Source organism: Drosophila teissieri, chromosome 2R, assembly GCF_016746235.2.
Source record: "Drosophila teissieri strain GT53w chromosome 2R, Prin_Dtei_1.1, whole genome shotgun sequence".
NCBI classification, from domain to species: Eukaryota; Metazoa; Arthropoda; class Insecta; order Diptera; family Drosophilidae; genus Drosophila; species Drosophila teissieri.
In genome coordinates, this window is record NC_053030.1 from 1084067 (window position 1) to 1099368 (window position 15302).

The 15302-nt window shown below is 40.8% G+C and overlaps 1 protein-coding gene across 3 annotated transcripts in view; it reads right to left on the minus strand.

Annotated features, from left to right (window-relative positions):
- LOC122615323 overlaps nt 1-15302 on the minus strand; it is a 106132-nt gene that overhangs the window by 7228 nt on the left and 83602 nt on the right. For 2 of the 3 annotated variants that reach the window (XM_043790366.1, XM_043790364.1), the window contains one exon: nt 1237-2104. In XM_043790366.1, the coding sequence (XP_043646301.1) occupies nt 1237-2055 (819 nt within the window). In that variant the 5' untranslated portion in view covers nt 2056-2104. The remainder of the gene's footprint in view (nt 1-1236; nt 2105-15302) is intronic. The other variant, XM_043790365.1, reaches the window with a different exon arrangement.

Below are 15302 nucleotides of genomic sequence, written 5' to 3' on the forward strand. Positions count from 1 at the left end.
GTTTTGGACAGGGGGCGCCTCGTTCACAAGCCGCTCGAATGACACTGGACGATATTGTCGACAGCAGAAATACTAAGACCTTCGAGTGGCAACGCCGCACCAACGGAAGAAATCGGAAGGTGGCTATAATAGATGGATGTAGGAAAAAGAGCGGTGGTGAAGAAAGGGGCGCCTTCACGGAAACGATACCGAGCGGCAAATTTAAAAAAAATCAAAACATTGCCTTCAGAGTGTTAACCCAGGATATCAAAAACAGGTTTATTATCTCCGGAGTTACAACTACGCACAAATGTAGATGCGAACTGAAGAAGGTCGAGCACTGAGCGCCGAACAGTCGAGGAGAAGCAGAATACTAGTGAACAACATGAACCGCCTTCAAAGTCAACAAGGAGCGAGATCGCTATGTCGAGTTTCCGGAAAAAATAAGTCTGAATTGTAATACTGAGGTTTACGAGTATTAAGAAAAAGCACGGCTATGTTGAGACTCCTTACTACGCCACTAATCGAGACCAGACCCTGCGTTGGTCCGGCGAGTACGATAGTTCTTGAACAATCCTAGCAAGGACCCGTGCAGGAACCCAGATTACGTAACGTGAAACGGGCAGTTTTCCGGAGCGTTTGTGAGAGCCAAACAGGCGTGGTACTTGCGCGACCGGAAGAACAGACGTGGGGTTAACGTGTTGTTGTTTCGCACGGCGGTTCCCAAGACCCAGCTGTGAGCTACCTTGTCTCGATATACGACAACAATTCCTAGCCCAAGTGTATAGCAACCAGTAGCGCAGTCCGTAGCATCCAGGACGACAAGAGAGGCAAGGCAGCGGTAACGAGGCCGTCGAGCAACCCCAACCAGGTACGTCCACCCCATCTTGAGGCTTGGGTGGAACGATCGTATTTAGCTGGGCGTCTTGCTGCAGCGTCTTGCCACTATGGAGCAAGCCGGGCGATTGCACGAAGAGTAAGTGGAAACTCGGGAAAGGAGCTTGCGGCTAGCACTGCGTTAGCCTTGAAGCCCTGCACCCTAGCTTAGGAGCCCAACAGCCCATTACCCAAGCGAATAAGAATTTGGCAACGGACCAATCACTCAAATTGCAAAAAACGTAGGGTCAAACAATGAATCGAAAAATTAAGTCAAGAGTTCCTCGATAAGGAACCGTCACTTACAATTCGAAAATAAATATATTTATTTTCCTGTGGGACTTTAAAAAATATCTTTTTTGAATTAGCATTGACTCTTACGTAAAGATCAGGAACAGTGACTTTGGCATAGGAGCTTCCCTCAAAGAGAAGTGACACAACGGGCGTAATGGGCTTAAGCTGATTAAGTAGAAAGCTGCGTAGATGTGATTCGTCAAGCGAGTAATCCAAGTTGGTTATCTGCAAAGTTACCACGTCGCTCATTTCTGTAATCTTGGCAGAAGAATGACCTTCCTTATCTCCACCTTCTTTGCTGGTTGACCTTTGGATGGCCACCGCGGTTTTTGTAGGCCTGGAGCAAGGCAACAATACATTAGTCGGAATCGTATTAATTTTAATGTTGTGAGAGGCAATGTCGGCCATGGAGCAAGTGTTGCTTTCAGCGAATGAATTATCTAGAACTGGAGCAACCGATGACAATTTTGTCTGTTGCTGCGCACAGTGGCTTGTGGGCTGATAAAACGGAACAATCGTTTGGTAAGACGCTGCACCTTGTTGCTCTTGGATCTGCGTATGGCTGTTGATCAGGGGATTACACGACATAGAGAGAGCAGTTACCGAAGAGGTGTAGGAACGATTGTTATAGTACGGAATATATCGGTTGCGGCTGTTGAAAGTGGTGTTCGCCATGGTTCGAACATATTGGTACAGATTCAGGTGGCTGGGAAAAGATAAGAGTTCAGAAACTTTTTTCACTTGACTTTCGCCTACATACGGGCTATGGACGTGTGACCCAGTTTTATTAAAACGTGGTCCTTCTGCTGTTCCTGGATCCAAAGGGTTATTAAAGTTCGAATATAGGGCGGTGGTCGGCGATAATGTTGGTAGCTGTTGATGAAGCATGGGCTCGGAATGCTCCATTACGTAAAATAAGTTTTCGCCTTTTCCGTTTCTATCACACGGCCAGCATCTAGTACGGTAAACGACAACAAAACAAAGAAACAAGAACAATATATTAAACAACTATTTAAAATTTAGCTTTAAATCTATATAAATATAAAATATGTACATGTTTTTAAGTATTTAATTAAGTATACGAATCTGAAAATCTAACTTACATCGAAAGATGGTAGGTGTTATAAAACTCTTTGTGAAGCACTTAAATATCAAAAGTAAAAATGCCTAAAATAATATTTTGGTCAAGATGTGCGCAGTACAATACAAAACTCAAGTAGCGAGCCGTAAGGAAACTGCTTCAGGGATTGCAAAAGATTCGATATAACTTGGCTTTGTGGGTGTTTTAGTGGGTGTGGCCGCGATTTAAAAGGATCTCAAGATCTCGACGCTTATACTGACGAACAGATGGGCATATAGACGGACGTTGACAGATCGGCTTTGGTTTTGTATTTTAAATTAGTAAATTTGTATGAAAACTGTTTAAGTTTAATCTCACGGCGAATGGTAGGTACATAAAAGTTACAAATTTGAACGGCATAGAAAATGTTATAATTCATTATAGTTAGATAATGAATTTTAAAGGGTGGGCAAACGATAAAAACCATTTTAAAGGGTGGTAAAACGATTTGGTTTGAAAATATTTAGTTTTAAGAGGTGGCAAACAAAAATATTAGGATGTATCCATGAAGATATTCATAAATTCTTTCTTTTCATAGGAATTGGAAGAAAAAAATAATAAATTGAAAAAAATTAAGAAATATTTCAAAAATGTAGGCAGTCTTAGTCAGTTTGTGGGCCTTGTGGCAAATTTACAAGAAAAAATATAAATGAATTTTTTCAAAAGTGTGGATGTGACGGTTTTGGGGGGTTTGTGGGCGTTAAAGTGGACGTAGAAACATGGGACAAAAAACATCCGTCCGTCTGTCTGTCCGTATGAACGTCGAAATCTCAGGAAGTATAAAAACTAAAACGTCTAGATTATGCGTGCAGACTCCAGAGATATAGACGCAGCGCAAGTTTGTCGATTCATGTTGCCACGCCCACAAACCGCACAAAACTGCCTCGCCCACACTTTTGAAAAATAATTTGATACTTTTTTATTAATATTGTAAACTTCTATTGATTAACAGAAAAACCACGCCCACCCTAACGCCCACAACCCGCCCAAAACTAAAAATTTTTTGTTAGTAATGTAAATTTCTATCGATCTGCAGAAAAACTTTTTGCCACGCCTACAAACCGCCCAAAAACTACCACGCCCACACATTTGGAACATTTTTTAATTTATTTCATAGTTTTATTAGTGTTGCAAATTTCTATCGATTTGCCAAAAAACTTTTTTTCACGCCCACTCTAACGCCCACAAACCGCCAAAAACTGTCAGTGTTGGAAAGCCTCCATCGCACTTCCACTAGATGAGTAGCGGGGAACTCAACTATAGCGTTCTCTCTTGTTTTAATTAATCCCCATTCAGTTACATGAATTCATTACGGTGACTGCTTATGTACGGCGATTTTATTTGAAACATAATTTAAACAATATTTGAAACATAAATTTAATACGAAGTCAATAATAAAATCGGTGTTAGCCTATATATTTTTAGACAATGAGTAGAAACCAAGAGAAACGCACTTAGTTGAAGACTTATTCTTATTTGCCCCAGCCAATTTATTATTTGATACGCCATCAAAATATTTTCAGAAACAACTGGAAGTGTGTTAAATGATACCGCAACTTTAACTGTTGTGGCGATATTAACATCGTGCTTATTGTGTTTATTATATTATTTATCAATTTCAATCAGTATGCCAAAAGTATTTTGGCTATGCCCCCTCAAACGTCCGCAAACCGCCATTTGGAGTATGTCCGTTAAGGAAATAGCACTGTTGTGATAACGTGAAGATTACTGTGATCAGACGAGAGTGAAGACAGTGACCGAGAATTCAGTACTGCTTTTATTTCGTTGACGTCATGTTGGAATATGTTGACTTTACACGACCACGCTCATTGCGGTTTTGACTGTGGCTTCCCTGAGGCCGCCGAATTATGGATCGGAGCCCTTGGTGAAATGTTATTTCTTGATTGGAATAATAAGATTCAATGGCGTTTTAAACCCAAGAGTGAACTATCAAAACTCGAGACTCGAGAAATTTGTTACGCCATTCACGTATTAAAGGTTTTAACGATTTGTTCGTTGCTAGGTCAAAAACAAGAGAGAACGCTATAGTCGAGTTCCCCGACTATCTGATACCCGTTACTCAGGTAGTGGAAGTGCGAAGGAGAGTCTTCATCGCTGACAGTTTTTGACGGTTTGTGGGCGTTAGAGTGGGCGTGGCAAAATCGATAGAAATTTACAAGACTAATACAAAAATGAAAAAATATCAAAACATTTTTCAAAAGTGTGGGCGTGGCAGCTTTGGGCGGTTTGTGGGCGTCAGAGTGGGCGTGGCAAAAAGTTGTTTGGCAAATCGATAGAAACTTACGAGACTAACACAAAAATGAAAAAATATCAAAACATTTTTCAAAAGTGTGGGCGTGGCAGTTTTTGGCGGTTTGTGGGCGTTAGGCTGACGGCAGAGTGCGCGCGAGAAGCGAAGCGATGCGATAATATTGGGCGAGAACGAGCGATAAAGCTCTGCAAGCATTTTTAAGTGAAATCGCTCGAAAGATGTCAGAGTGAGAGCGAGGCGAGTTGCGAGCTCAAGCGATAAAGCGAGAGCAAACCGAGAGCGCAGTTGGCAACCTGCTTTATCGCTTAAACTCGCTCAGAGCGTACGATTGTTTTGTTCCGTTCTGTGCTTTATTTACCATACATGCGGAAAATGGATCCGAAAAAGAAATTATTATGCCGAATGGGAATTCAAAACACAATTTTAAATTTTTCTTTTGACGGTATTTCCGATACAAACAAACTATAATACACAATAAATATATTAAAAACATACCTCAATGTTATTATTAATTTTTGACAATGCAGTATAGGGTGTATAACAAAATTTGGCCAATTCTTCATCAAACGACTACTAATTTTATTTAATATATATCCTCGAAATAGAAATACGCGTATAGTTAAAGAACCTATCTGGGTAGTTTTGTAAATCATTGTATAAATTGTTAAATTCCCCTTTTTCATTTCTGTTGGTGTTAAGGGGGTGGACGCCGGTTTTTTTTTTAATAGAAAGTTTATAGTTGCGCTTGATGCGAAAAATTCTTCGACCGAATCCATCGCGTTCACATTCTCGCCTCGCTTTCACTCTGTCATCTTCTCGCTTAGCTCATTGCTTCTCGCTTCGCTTCGCATCGCTTCGCTTTGCATCTCGCGCGCACTCTGCCGTCAGCCTTAGGGTGGGCGTGGCAAAAACTTGCACTTTCTAGCTTTTGTAGTTCCTGAGATCTCGACGTTCATACGGCCATATCGACTCGGCTATTGATCCTGATCAAGAATATATATACTTTATATGGTCGGAAACACTTCCTTCTGCCTGTTACATACTTTTCAACGAATCTAGTATACCCTTTTACTCTACGAGTAACGGGTATAAAAACTGCTTAAATTGCAGAAACAACACAGAACTTCAGCACAGCCCAATCGACCGCAAATGCCCTACTTTCACATTAACATCCATTAAAACCAAACAAAAAGTTGACCATAAAACTGCCCAACGCATATATTTCGAAAGACACGGTTTCCAACTGAGAGACACGTGTGCCAAAAAACTTACAAACAGCACAAACCAGATGGCAACAAACACTCAATCACTGATTATTCACACAAATACACTCACAAACACAACCCAATCGCAGCATCAAAATTCGCACACCACACCCACATCAATAGCACAAAACATTTCATCTAAGACACCAACAACTGGACCAGCCAAAACAACTCTACTATCAAACCAACCGCTCCAACACCATCACCACCACGGCTGCGACAAACTAGAAGACATGGACACTGACCCCACACCTACCAGTCGTTGAACGTCGAAGTAGTGTTGCGTGAAGTTACACATTTGTCTTTTCTCTTAAACTTTGTTACATGAAAATGATCAACAAACTATAACCAATATTTAAATAAATATTACATACATAAATAACATTCGAACCAGAGAACTGCAAGAGTCGCTTTTTTTGGTTTTGTATTTTAAATTAGTAAATTTGTATGAAAACTGTTTAAGTTTAATCTCACGGCGAATGGTAGGTACATAAAAGTTACAAATTTGAACGGCATAGAAAATGTTATAATTCATTATAGTTAGATAATGAATTTTAAAGGGTGGGCAAACGATAAAAACCATTTTAAAGGGTGGTAAAACGATTTGGTTTGAAAATATTTAGTTTTAAGAGGTGGCAAACAAAAATATTAGGATGTATCCATGAAGATATTCATAAATTCTTTCTTTTCATAGGAATTGGAAGAAAAAAATAATAAATTGAAAAAAATTAAGAAATATTTCAAAAATGTAGGCAGTCTTAGTCAGTTTGTGGGCCTTGTGGCAAATTTACAAGAAAAAATATAAATGAATTTTTTCAAAAGTGTGGATGTGACGGTTTTGGGGGGTTTGTGGGCGTTAAAGTGGACGTAGAAACATGGGACAAAAAACATCCGTCCGTCTGTCTGTCCGTATGAACGTCGAAATCTCAGGAAGTATAAAAACTAAAACGTCTAGATTATGCGTGCAGACTCCAGAGATATAGACGCAGCGCAAGTTTGTCGATTCATGTTGCCACGCCCACAAACCGCACAAAACTGCCTCGCCCACACTTTTGAAAAATAATTTGATACTTTTTTATTAATATTGTAAACTTCTATTGATTAACAGAAAAACCACGCCCACCCTAACGCCCACAACCCGCCCAAAACTAAAAATTTTTTGTTAGTAATGTAAATTTCTATCGATCTGCAGAAAAACTTTTTGCCACGCCTACAAACCGCCCAAAAACTACCACGCCCACACATTTGGAACATTTTTTAATTTATTTCATAGTTTTATTAGTGTTGCAAATTTCTATCGATTTGCCAAAAAACTTTTTTTCACGCCCACTCTAACGCCCACAAACCGCCAAAAACTGTCAGTGTTGGAAAGCCTCCATCGCACTTCCACTAGATGAGTAGCGGGGAACTCAACTATAGCGTTCTCTCTTGTTTTAATTAATCCCCATTCAGTTACATGAATTCATTACGGTGACTGCTTATGTACGGCGATTTTATTTGAAACATAATTTAAACAATATTTGAAACATAAATTTAATACGAAGTCAATAATAAAATCGGTGTTAGCCTATATATTTTTAGACAATGAGTAGAAACCAAGAGAAACGCACTTAGTTGAAGACTTATTCTTATTTGCCCCAGCCAATTTATTATTTGATACGCCATCAAAATATTTTCAGAAACAACTGGAAGTGTGTTAAATGATACCGCAACTTTAACTGTTGTGGCGATATTAACATCGTGCTTATTGTGTTTATTATATTATTTATCAATTTCAATCAGTATGCCAAAAGTATTTTGGCTATGCCCCCTCAAACGTCCGCAAACCGTCATTTGGAGTATGTCCGTTAAGGAAATAGCACTGTTGTGATAACGTGAAGATTACTGTGATCAGACGAGAGTGAAGACAGTGACCGAGAATTCAGTACTGCTTTTATTTCGTTGACGTCATGTTGGAATATGTTGACTTTACACGACCACGCTCATTGCGGTTTTGACTGTGGCTTCCCTGAGGCCGCCGAATTATGGATCGGAGCCCTTGGTGAAATGTTATTTCTTGATTGGAATAATAAGATTCAATGGCGTTTTAAAACCAAGAGTGAACTATCAAAACTCGAGACTCGAGAAATTTGTTACGCCATTCACGTATTAAAGGTTTTAACGATTTGTTCGTTGCTAGGTCAAAAACAAGAGAGAACGCTATAGTCGAGTTCCCCGACTATCTGATACCCGTTACTCAGGTAGTGGAAGTGCGAAGGAGAGTCTTCATCGCTGACAGTTTTTGACGGTTTGTGGGCGTTAGAGTGGGCGTGGCAAAATCGATAGAAATTTACAAGACTAATACAAAAATGAAAAAATATCAAAACATTTTTCAAAAGTGTGGGCGTGGCAGCTTTGGGCGGTTTGTGGGCGTCAGAGTGGGCGTGGCAAAAAGTTGTTTGGCAAATCGATAGAAACTTACGAGACTAACACAAAAATGAAAAAATATCAAAACATTTTTCAAAAGTGTGGGCGTGGCAGTTTTTGGCGGTTTGTGGGCGTTAGGCTGACGGCAGAGTGCGCGCGAGAAGCGAAGCGATGCGATAATATTGGGCGAGAACGAGCGATAAAGCTCTGCAAGCATTTTTAAGTGAAATCGCTCGAAAGATGTCAGAGTGAGAGCGAGGCGAGTTGCGAGCTCAAGCGATAAAGCGAGAGCAAACCGAGAGCGCAGTTGGCAACCTGCTTTATCGCTTAAACTCGCTCAGAGCGTACGATTGTTTTGTTCCGTTCTGTGCTTTATTTACCATACATGCGGAAAATGGATCCGAAAAAGAAATTATTATGCCGAATGGGAATTCAAAACACAATTTTAAATTTTTCTTTTGACGGTATTTCCGATACAAACAAACTATAATACACAATAAATATATTAAAAACATACCTCAATGTTATTATTAATTTTTGACAATGCAGTATAGGGTGTATAACAAAATTTGGCCAATTCTTCATCAAACGACTACTAATTTTATTTAATATATATCCTCGAAATAGAAATACGCGTATAGTTAAAGAACCTATCTGGGTAGTTTTGTAAATCATTGTATAAATTGTTAAATTCCCCTTTTTCATTTCTGTTGGTGTTAAGGGGGTGGACGCCGGTTTTTTTTTTAATAGAAAGTTTATAGTTGCGCTTGATGCGAAAAATTCTTCGACCGAATCCATCGCGTTCACATTCTCGCCTCGCTTTCACTCTGTCATCTTCTCGCTTAGCTCATTGCTTCTCGCTTCGCTTCGCATCGCTTCGCTTTGCATCTCGCGCGCACTCTGCCGTCAGCCTTAGGGTGGGCGTGGCAAAAACTTGCACTTTCTAGCTTTTGTAGTTCCTGAGATCTCGACGTTCATACGGCCATATCGACTCGGCTATTGATCCTGATCAAGAATATATATACTTTATATGGTCGGAAACACTTCCTTCTGCCTGTTACATACTTTTCAACGAATCTAGTATACCCTTTTACTCTACGAGTAACGGGTATAAAAACTGCTTAAATTGCAGAAACAACACAGAACTTCAGCACAGCCCAATCGACCGCAAATGCCCTACTTTCACATTAACATCCATTAAAACCAAACAAAAAGTTGACCATAAAACTGCCCAACGCATATATTTCGAAAGACACGGTTTCCAACTGAGAGACACCTGTGCCAAAAAACTTACAAACCAGATGGCAACAAACACTCAATCACTGATTATTCACACAAATACACTCACAAACACAACCCAATCGCAGCATCAAAATTCGCACACCACACCCACATCAATAGCACAAAACATTTCATCTAAGACACCAACAACTGGACCAGCCAAAACAACTCTACTATCAAACCAACCGCTCCAACACCATCACCACCACGGCTGCGACAAACTAGAAGACATGGACACTGACCCCACACCTACCAGTCGTTGAACGTCGAAGTAGTGTTGCGTGAAGTTACACATTTGTCTTTTCTCTTAAACTTTGTTACATGAAAATGATCAATAAACTATAACCAATATTTAAATAAATATTACATAAATAAATAACATTCGAACCAGAGAACTGCAAGAGTCGCTTTTTTTGCCTCCCTAATCACACTCAACAAATTTGAGTGTCGGGTGCCACTCACACCGGTCACCGCGGGTACTTACAAACACCCGCTCAAAATATTCGGGTTTCTGCGAGCACCCTGGTGTCTGCGCAACTGGATGAAAGCGGCCACTTTACGTCGCGGGTGCCGATCACACTCGCCACTCATAACGACGGGTAGAGAAGGCAAACAGGCAGAAAAAGGCAAGTGCCCAAAAGGGATGAGTGGCAAAAACACTCATTTATGCCTCGGAAACACCCGGGTGTCTGGTAGACACTCGAGTGTCTGTGGTAACAAATTTACTGAAAAACGAAATAGATTATGCCCAAAATCTGTAGATAGCCTCATTGTTTTGCATTCTTTTTACAGAAATTTAAACAACACTAAATAGACATTTATTTTTTTATATATTATATTATTTGCTTCGTAAAAATTTTTGATATTTGCTTGCCATATTTCACTTTAGAAATGTATAATTTTTCTTTTTAAAATGATAAAAAATGATAAATGATAAAATGCAAGTAACAAAAGACACCCGGGTGTTTACCCGGATGTTTGTCATTGCTGAAAATAGAGTGTCTACAAACAACCCGGGTGCTGAGACACCCAGTGTTTAGCGGGAGCACTTAGAGTGCCGGTGGCTGGCTGCATTTCTCTGATTCTCTGAAAAACTATTAACAAATATAGCCACCAACAGATTTGGGGGCGTAGCACTACTAGAGCACAAGTCAATTCAAAACACACTCCTCAACATCAAAAGCGATATAGAAGCAATAGCCATAAATATACAATCTAAACTAAAACAAGAGAGAACGCTATAGTCGAGTTCCCCGACTATCTGATACCCGTTATTCAGCTAGTGGAAGTGCGAAGGAGAAATTTCAACACTGACAGTTGTTGGCGGTTTGTGGCCGTTAGAGTGGGCGTTGCAAAAAGTTTTTTGACAAATCAATATAAATTTTCAAGACTAAATCAAAAATGAAAAAATATCAAAAAATTTTTTTAAAATGTGGAAATGGCAGCTTTGGGCGGTTTGTGGGCGTTAGAGTGGGCGTGGCAAAAAGTTTTTTAGCAAATCGATAGAAAACTAATACAAAAATGAAAAAATATCAAAACATTTTTCAAAAATGTAGGCGTGGCAGCTTTGGGCGGTTTGCGGGCGTTAGAGTGGACGTGGCAACATGAATCGACAAACTTGCGCTGCGTCTATGTTCCTGGAGTCTGTATGCTTAACTTTCTAGCATATGTAGTTCCTGAGATCCCGACGTTCATACGGACGGACAGACGGGCAGACTGACGGACAGACGGACATGGCCATATCGTCTCGGCTATTGATCCTGATCAAGAATATATATACTTTATATGGTCGGAAACGCTTCCTTCTGCCTGTTACATACTTTTCAACGAATCTAGTATACCCTTTTACAAGTAACGGGTATAATTAAACATATTTTTCACATACATTTCTCCGACCAGACACAAACACATTTAATATACAACAAACACCCTTTCTAATTACGGGAGATTTTAATGGATGGCACCCATCCTGGAGCTCTCCAACAACAAATACACGAGGGAAAATAACTCAAAAATTCATTGACAATACGCAACTTATTCTGTTAAACGACAAATCTCCCACACTCTTTTCAACACACAATACTTACACACACATCGACCTCACACTCTGCTCTCCAATCCTAGCCCCCCCCGCCAAGTGGGAAATACTAAAAGACCTTCATTGTAGCGACCATTTTCCTATTATCACGACCCTATTCCTATCAACTAATACACAAAAATTCAGCATACCCTTTTTTAAACTAAAACAAGAGAGAACGCTATAGTCGAATTTTCCGACTATCTGATACCCGTTACTCAGCTAGTGGAAGTCCGCAGGAGAGTCTTCAACACTGACAGTTTTTGGCGGTTTGTGGGCGTTAACGTGGGCGTGGCAAAAAGTTGTTTGTTCGATAGAAATTTACGAGACCAACAAATTACTGAAAAAATATTAAAACATTTTTCAAAAGTGTGGGCGTGGCAGTTTTAGGCTGTTTGTGGGGTTTAGAGTGGGCGTGGTAACATGAATCGACAAACTTGCGCTGCTTCTATGTCTCTGGAGTCTGCATGCTGAATCTCAACATTCTAGCTTTTATAGTTCCTGAGATCTCGACGTTCATACGGACGAACAGACGGACATGCCCAGATCGACTCGGCTATTGATCCTGATCATGAATATATGTATATACTTTATATGGTCGGAAACGCTTCCTTCTGCCTGTTACATACTTTTCAACGAATCTAGTATACCATTTTACTCTACGAGTAACGGGTATAAGAAGCCAACTGGGAACAGTACAACGCGTAAACGTAAGTAAAGAAGCCGCCCAAAACCAATAGAATTATTCTTTATAGCGCAAACCTTTCCATCCCACAAACCTCACCAAACACACATCCATACAGGGTTCCTTGGTGGAATAAACACCTCGACCAATTACAAAAACAAAAACAACTTTCCTGAAAAAAATTAAACCGAACAATTACTGTAGAAAACATTATCGACTATTGACGCAAAAACGCAAAATTTAGGTTCGAATTAAAAACAAGAGAGAACGCTATAGTCGAGTTTCCCGACTTTCTCATACCCGTTACTCAGCTATTTGAAGTGCGAAGGAGAGTCTTCAACACTGACTTTTTTGGCGGTTTGTGGGCGTTAGTTTGGGCGTGGCAACATGAATCGACAAACTTGCGCTGCGTCTATGTCTCTGGAGTCTCTATGCTTAATCTCAACTTTCTAGCTTTTGTAGTTCCTGAGATCTCAGCGTTTATACGGACGGACAGACGGACATGGCCAAATCGACGCGGCTATTGATCCTGATCAAGAATATATGTACTTTATCTGGTCGAAAACGCTTCCTTCTGCCTGTTACATACTTTTCAACGAATCTAGTAAACCCTTTTACTCTACGAGTAACGGGTATAAAAAGGCAAATCGAATTCGGACTGTCTATTCTATGTAGACTGTGGCGACCGGCGTTGCCAACAACCAAGCATCGGGAGAGCAGCGACGGGAGAGACGCTACCGATGGCCTAGTGTCTGAGTGATTACTCCTTATTACTCCTGAGCGGACCGTCAAGCAGCGTGGATGTGCGAATACCATAAATCGGAATAAACGAACTGAATATATATATATATATTATCTATAAATCATAACGCGTGTTACTCTTAGTAAGCGGGTTATTACATTGGCGACGAGTGAAAAAATCGATAAATGATAATAACTAAAACTTTGGTAAATTTGATGAATTAGGAAAAAGGCGTGAAATTACGGTAAACGAGTGGCGTGATATAGGCTGTGCGTGAGTGTGTGTGTGATGGAACGTGCCTACCGGCATATACACACATAAAAATGTGGAAAAGAGGAGAGAAGGAATAAGCTGCGCGAGTGCAGATTGCACGTGGCCAACATAAAATGACGTTAAGCACAAAGCAGAATGAGTAAATGCACAATTTTTCGCTCACTCTCATCCAACACACATGCACTACGACAGATAGGCTGAGTGAAGAGATTACTCTTCGCAAGCTTAAGAAAAAGTGAGTTAGAGAGACACTCTCTAGCAACCAGGATATAAGAAAAAAACAGAGTGGGGAGTGTCCCAGATGTGGAAAATTCGGACACACACACAACGACCCATCATGTCCGGCAAGAAATGTGACTTGCAATAAATGCTCGAAGCCTGGACACTTTGCCAGGAAGTGCCGAACTAACTTGAACGACCGATTCCTTAAGTCCCAAAGGAATAACCTGAAAAGGCCCCGCACGTATATTCGCTCTGTCGAAGAGGAGGCCACCAGCTCCAAATTCAAAAAGGGCGAAACACATTGCTTTAAAGTGTCAAGTGAAGATGAAGAGGAGTTCATACGATGCCGAGTGGGAGGCCGTGAAATTTCTTTGATTATTGACTCGGGGTGCAAGTTTAACCTTATCAGCCACGCGGACTGGTCTCTGCTAGTGAAGAGACAAGCCACAGTCTTTGACGTAAGAACTCATATAGAAAAGCAATTCCGAGCCTATGCCTCTAATAAATTACTACGAGTAATGTATATTTTCGAGGCCCCAATTTCCGTTGAACCGGGTACCGAAGAGATTGCCTCATTTTACGTGATTGAAAATGGAGAACAATCTCTGCTGGGCCGAGACACGGCTATAGAATTAAAAGTCCTCCGACTGGGAAGAAACATTAACCGTATTGAGGAAATTGAGCCTTTTCCAAAATGGAAAAACATTGAAGTAAGCCTTTCCATAGATTATGATGTGAAACCCGTTCAACAACCAGTGAGACGAATCCCGGCAGCGCTCGAGGACAAAATCATGAAAAAACTGGATGATGCCCTGAGTCGAGATATAATTGAACCAGTCACGGGCCCGAGTGCTTGGATATCTCCCATCGTGCTTGCGTTTAAGGAGAACGGGGACATCCGCTTATGTGTCGACATGCGACTGGCAAACAAAGCAATCCTACGGGAAAACTACCCATTACCAACTTTCGACTGCTTTATGACCAGACTCAAAGAGGCTAAATTCTTCGCACGCCTAGACCTCAAGGACGCCTATCACCAACTGGCCCTTGATGAATCGAGCCGGGAAATAACAACTTTCATAACTCCAAGGGGACTTTTCCGCTATAAGCGTTTGATGTTTGGAGTAAATTCTGCTCCCGAAATTTTTCAACGCCTTCTCGAGCAGATGCTATCTGCGGTACCTAACGCCATGAACTTCATCGATGATATCATCATCTTTGGAGCAACTGACCTCGAAATCGACAGCGCCGTAAAAGAAGTATGCCAGATCTTCCAGGAAAATAATGTCCTACTGAATAAAGAAAAGTGCATCTGGAAGACAAGCAAACTAAAATTCCTCGGACATATTTTATCCGACAAGGGAAAAGAAGTCGACCCTGAGAAAATTGACGTCATCCGATCTTTCAGAGACCCAAAGAACAAAGAAGAAACGCGGAGCTTCCTCGGTTTGGTGACCTACGTCGGGAAGTCCATTCCGGACCTTGCAAGTCACACAGATCCTCTAAGAAAACTGCTGAAAACTGAAAGCAAATTCACCAGGGGCGAAGCCGAGAAAAATGCTTTCAGCAACCTAAAGAATCTTCTATCCAAGGTACCCAAATTATCATATTTCAATCCAAGGCATCGAACACGGGTGATTGCGGACGCCAGCCCGGTTGCCCTTGGGGCTGTGTTATTGCAATTCAAAGTCGACAACGAACCTTTAATAATTACCTTTGCTAGCAAGGCCCTGTCGGAGGTGGAGAAACGCTACTCCCAAACGGAAAAAGAGAGCCTAGCGCTGGTTTGGGCAGTGGAGAAATTTTACTA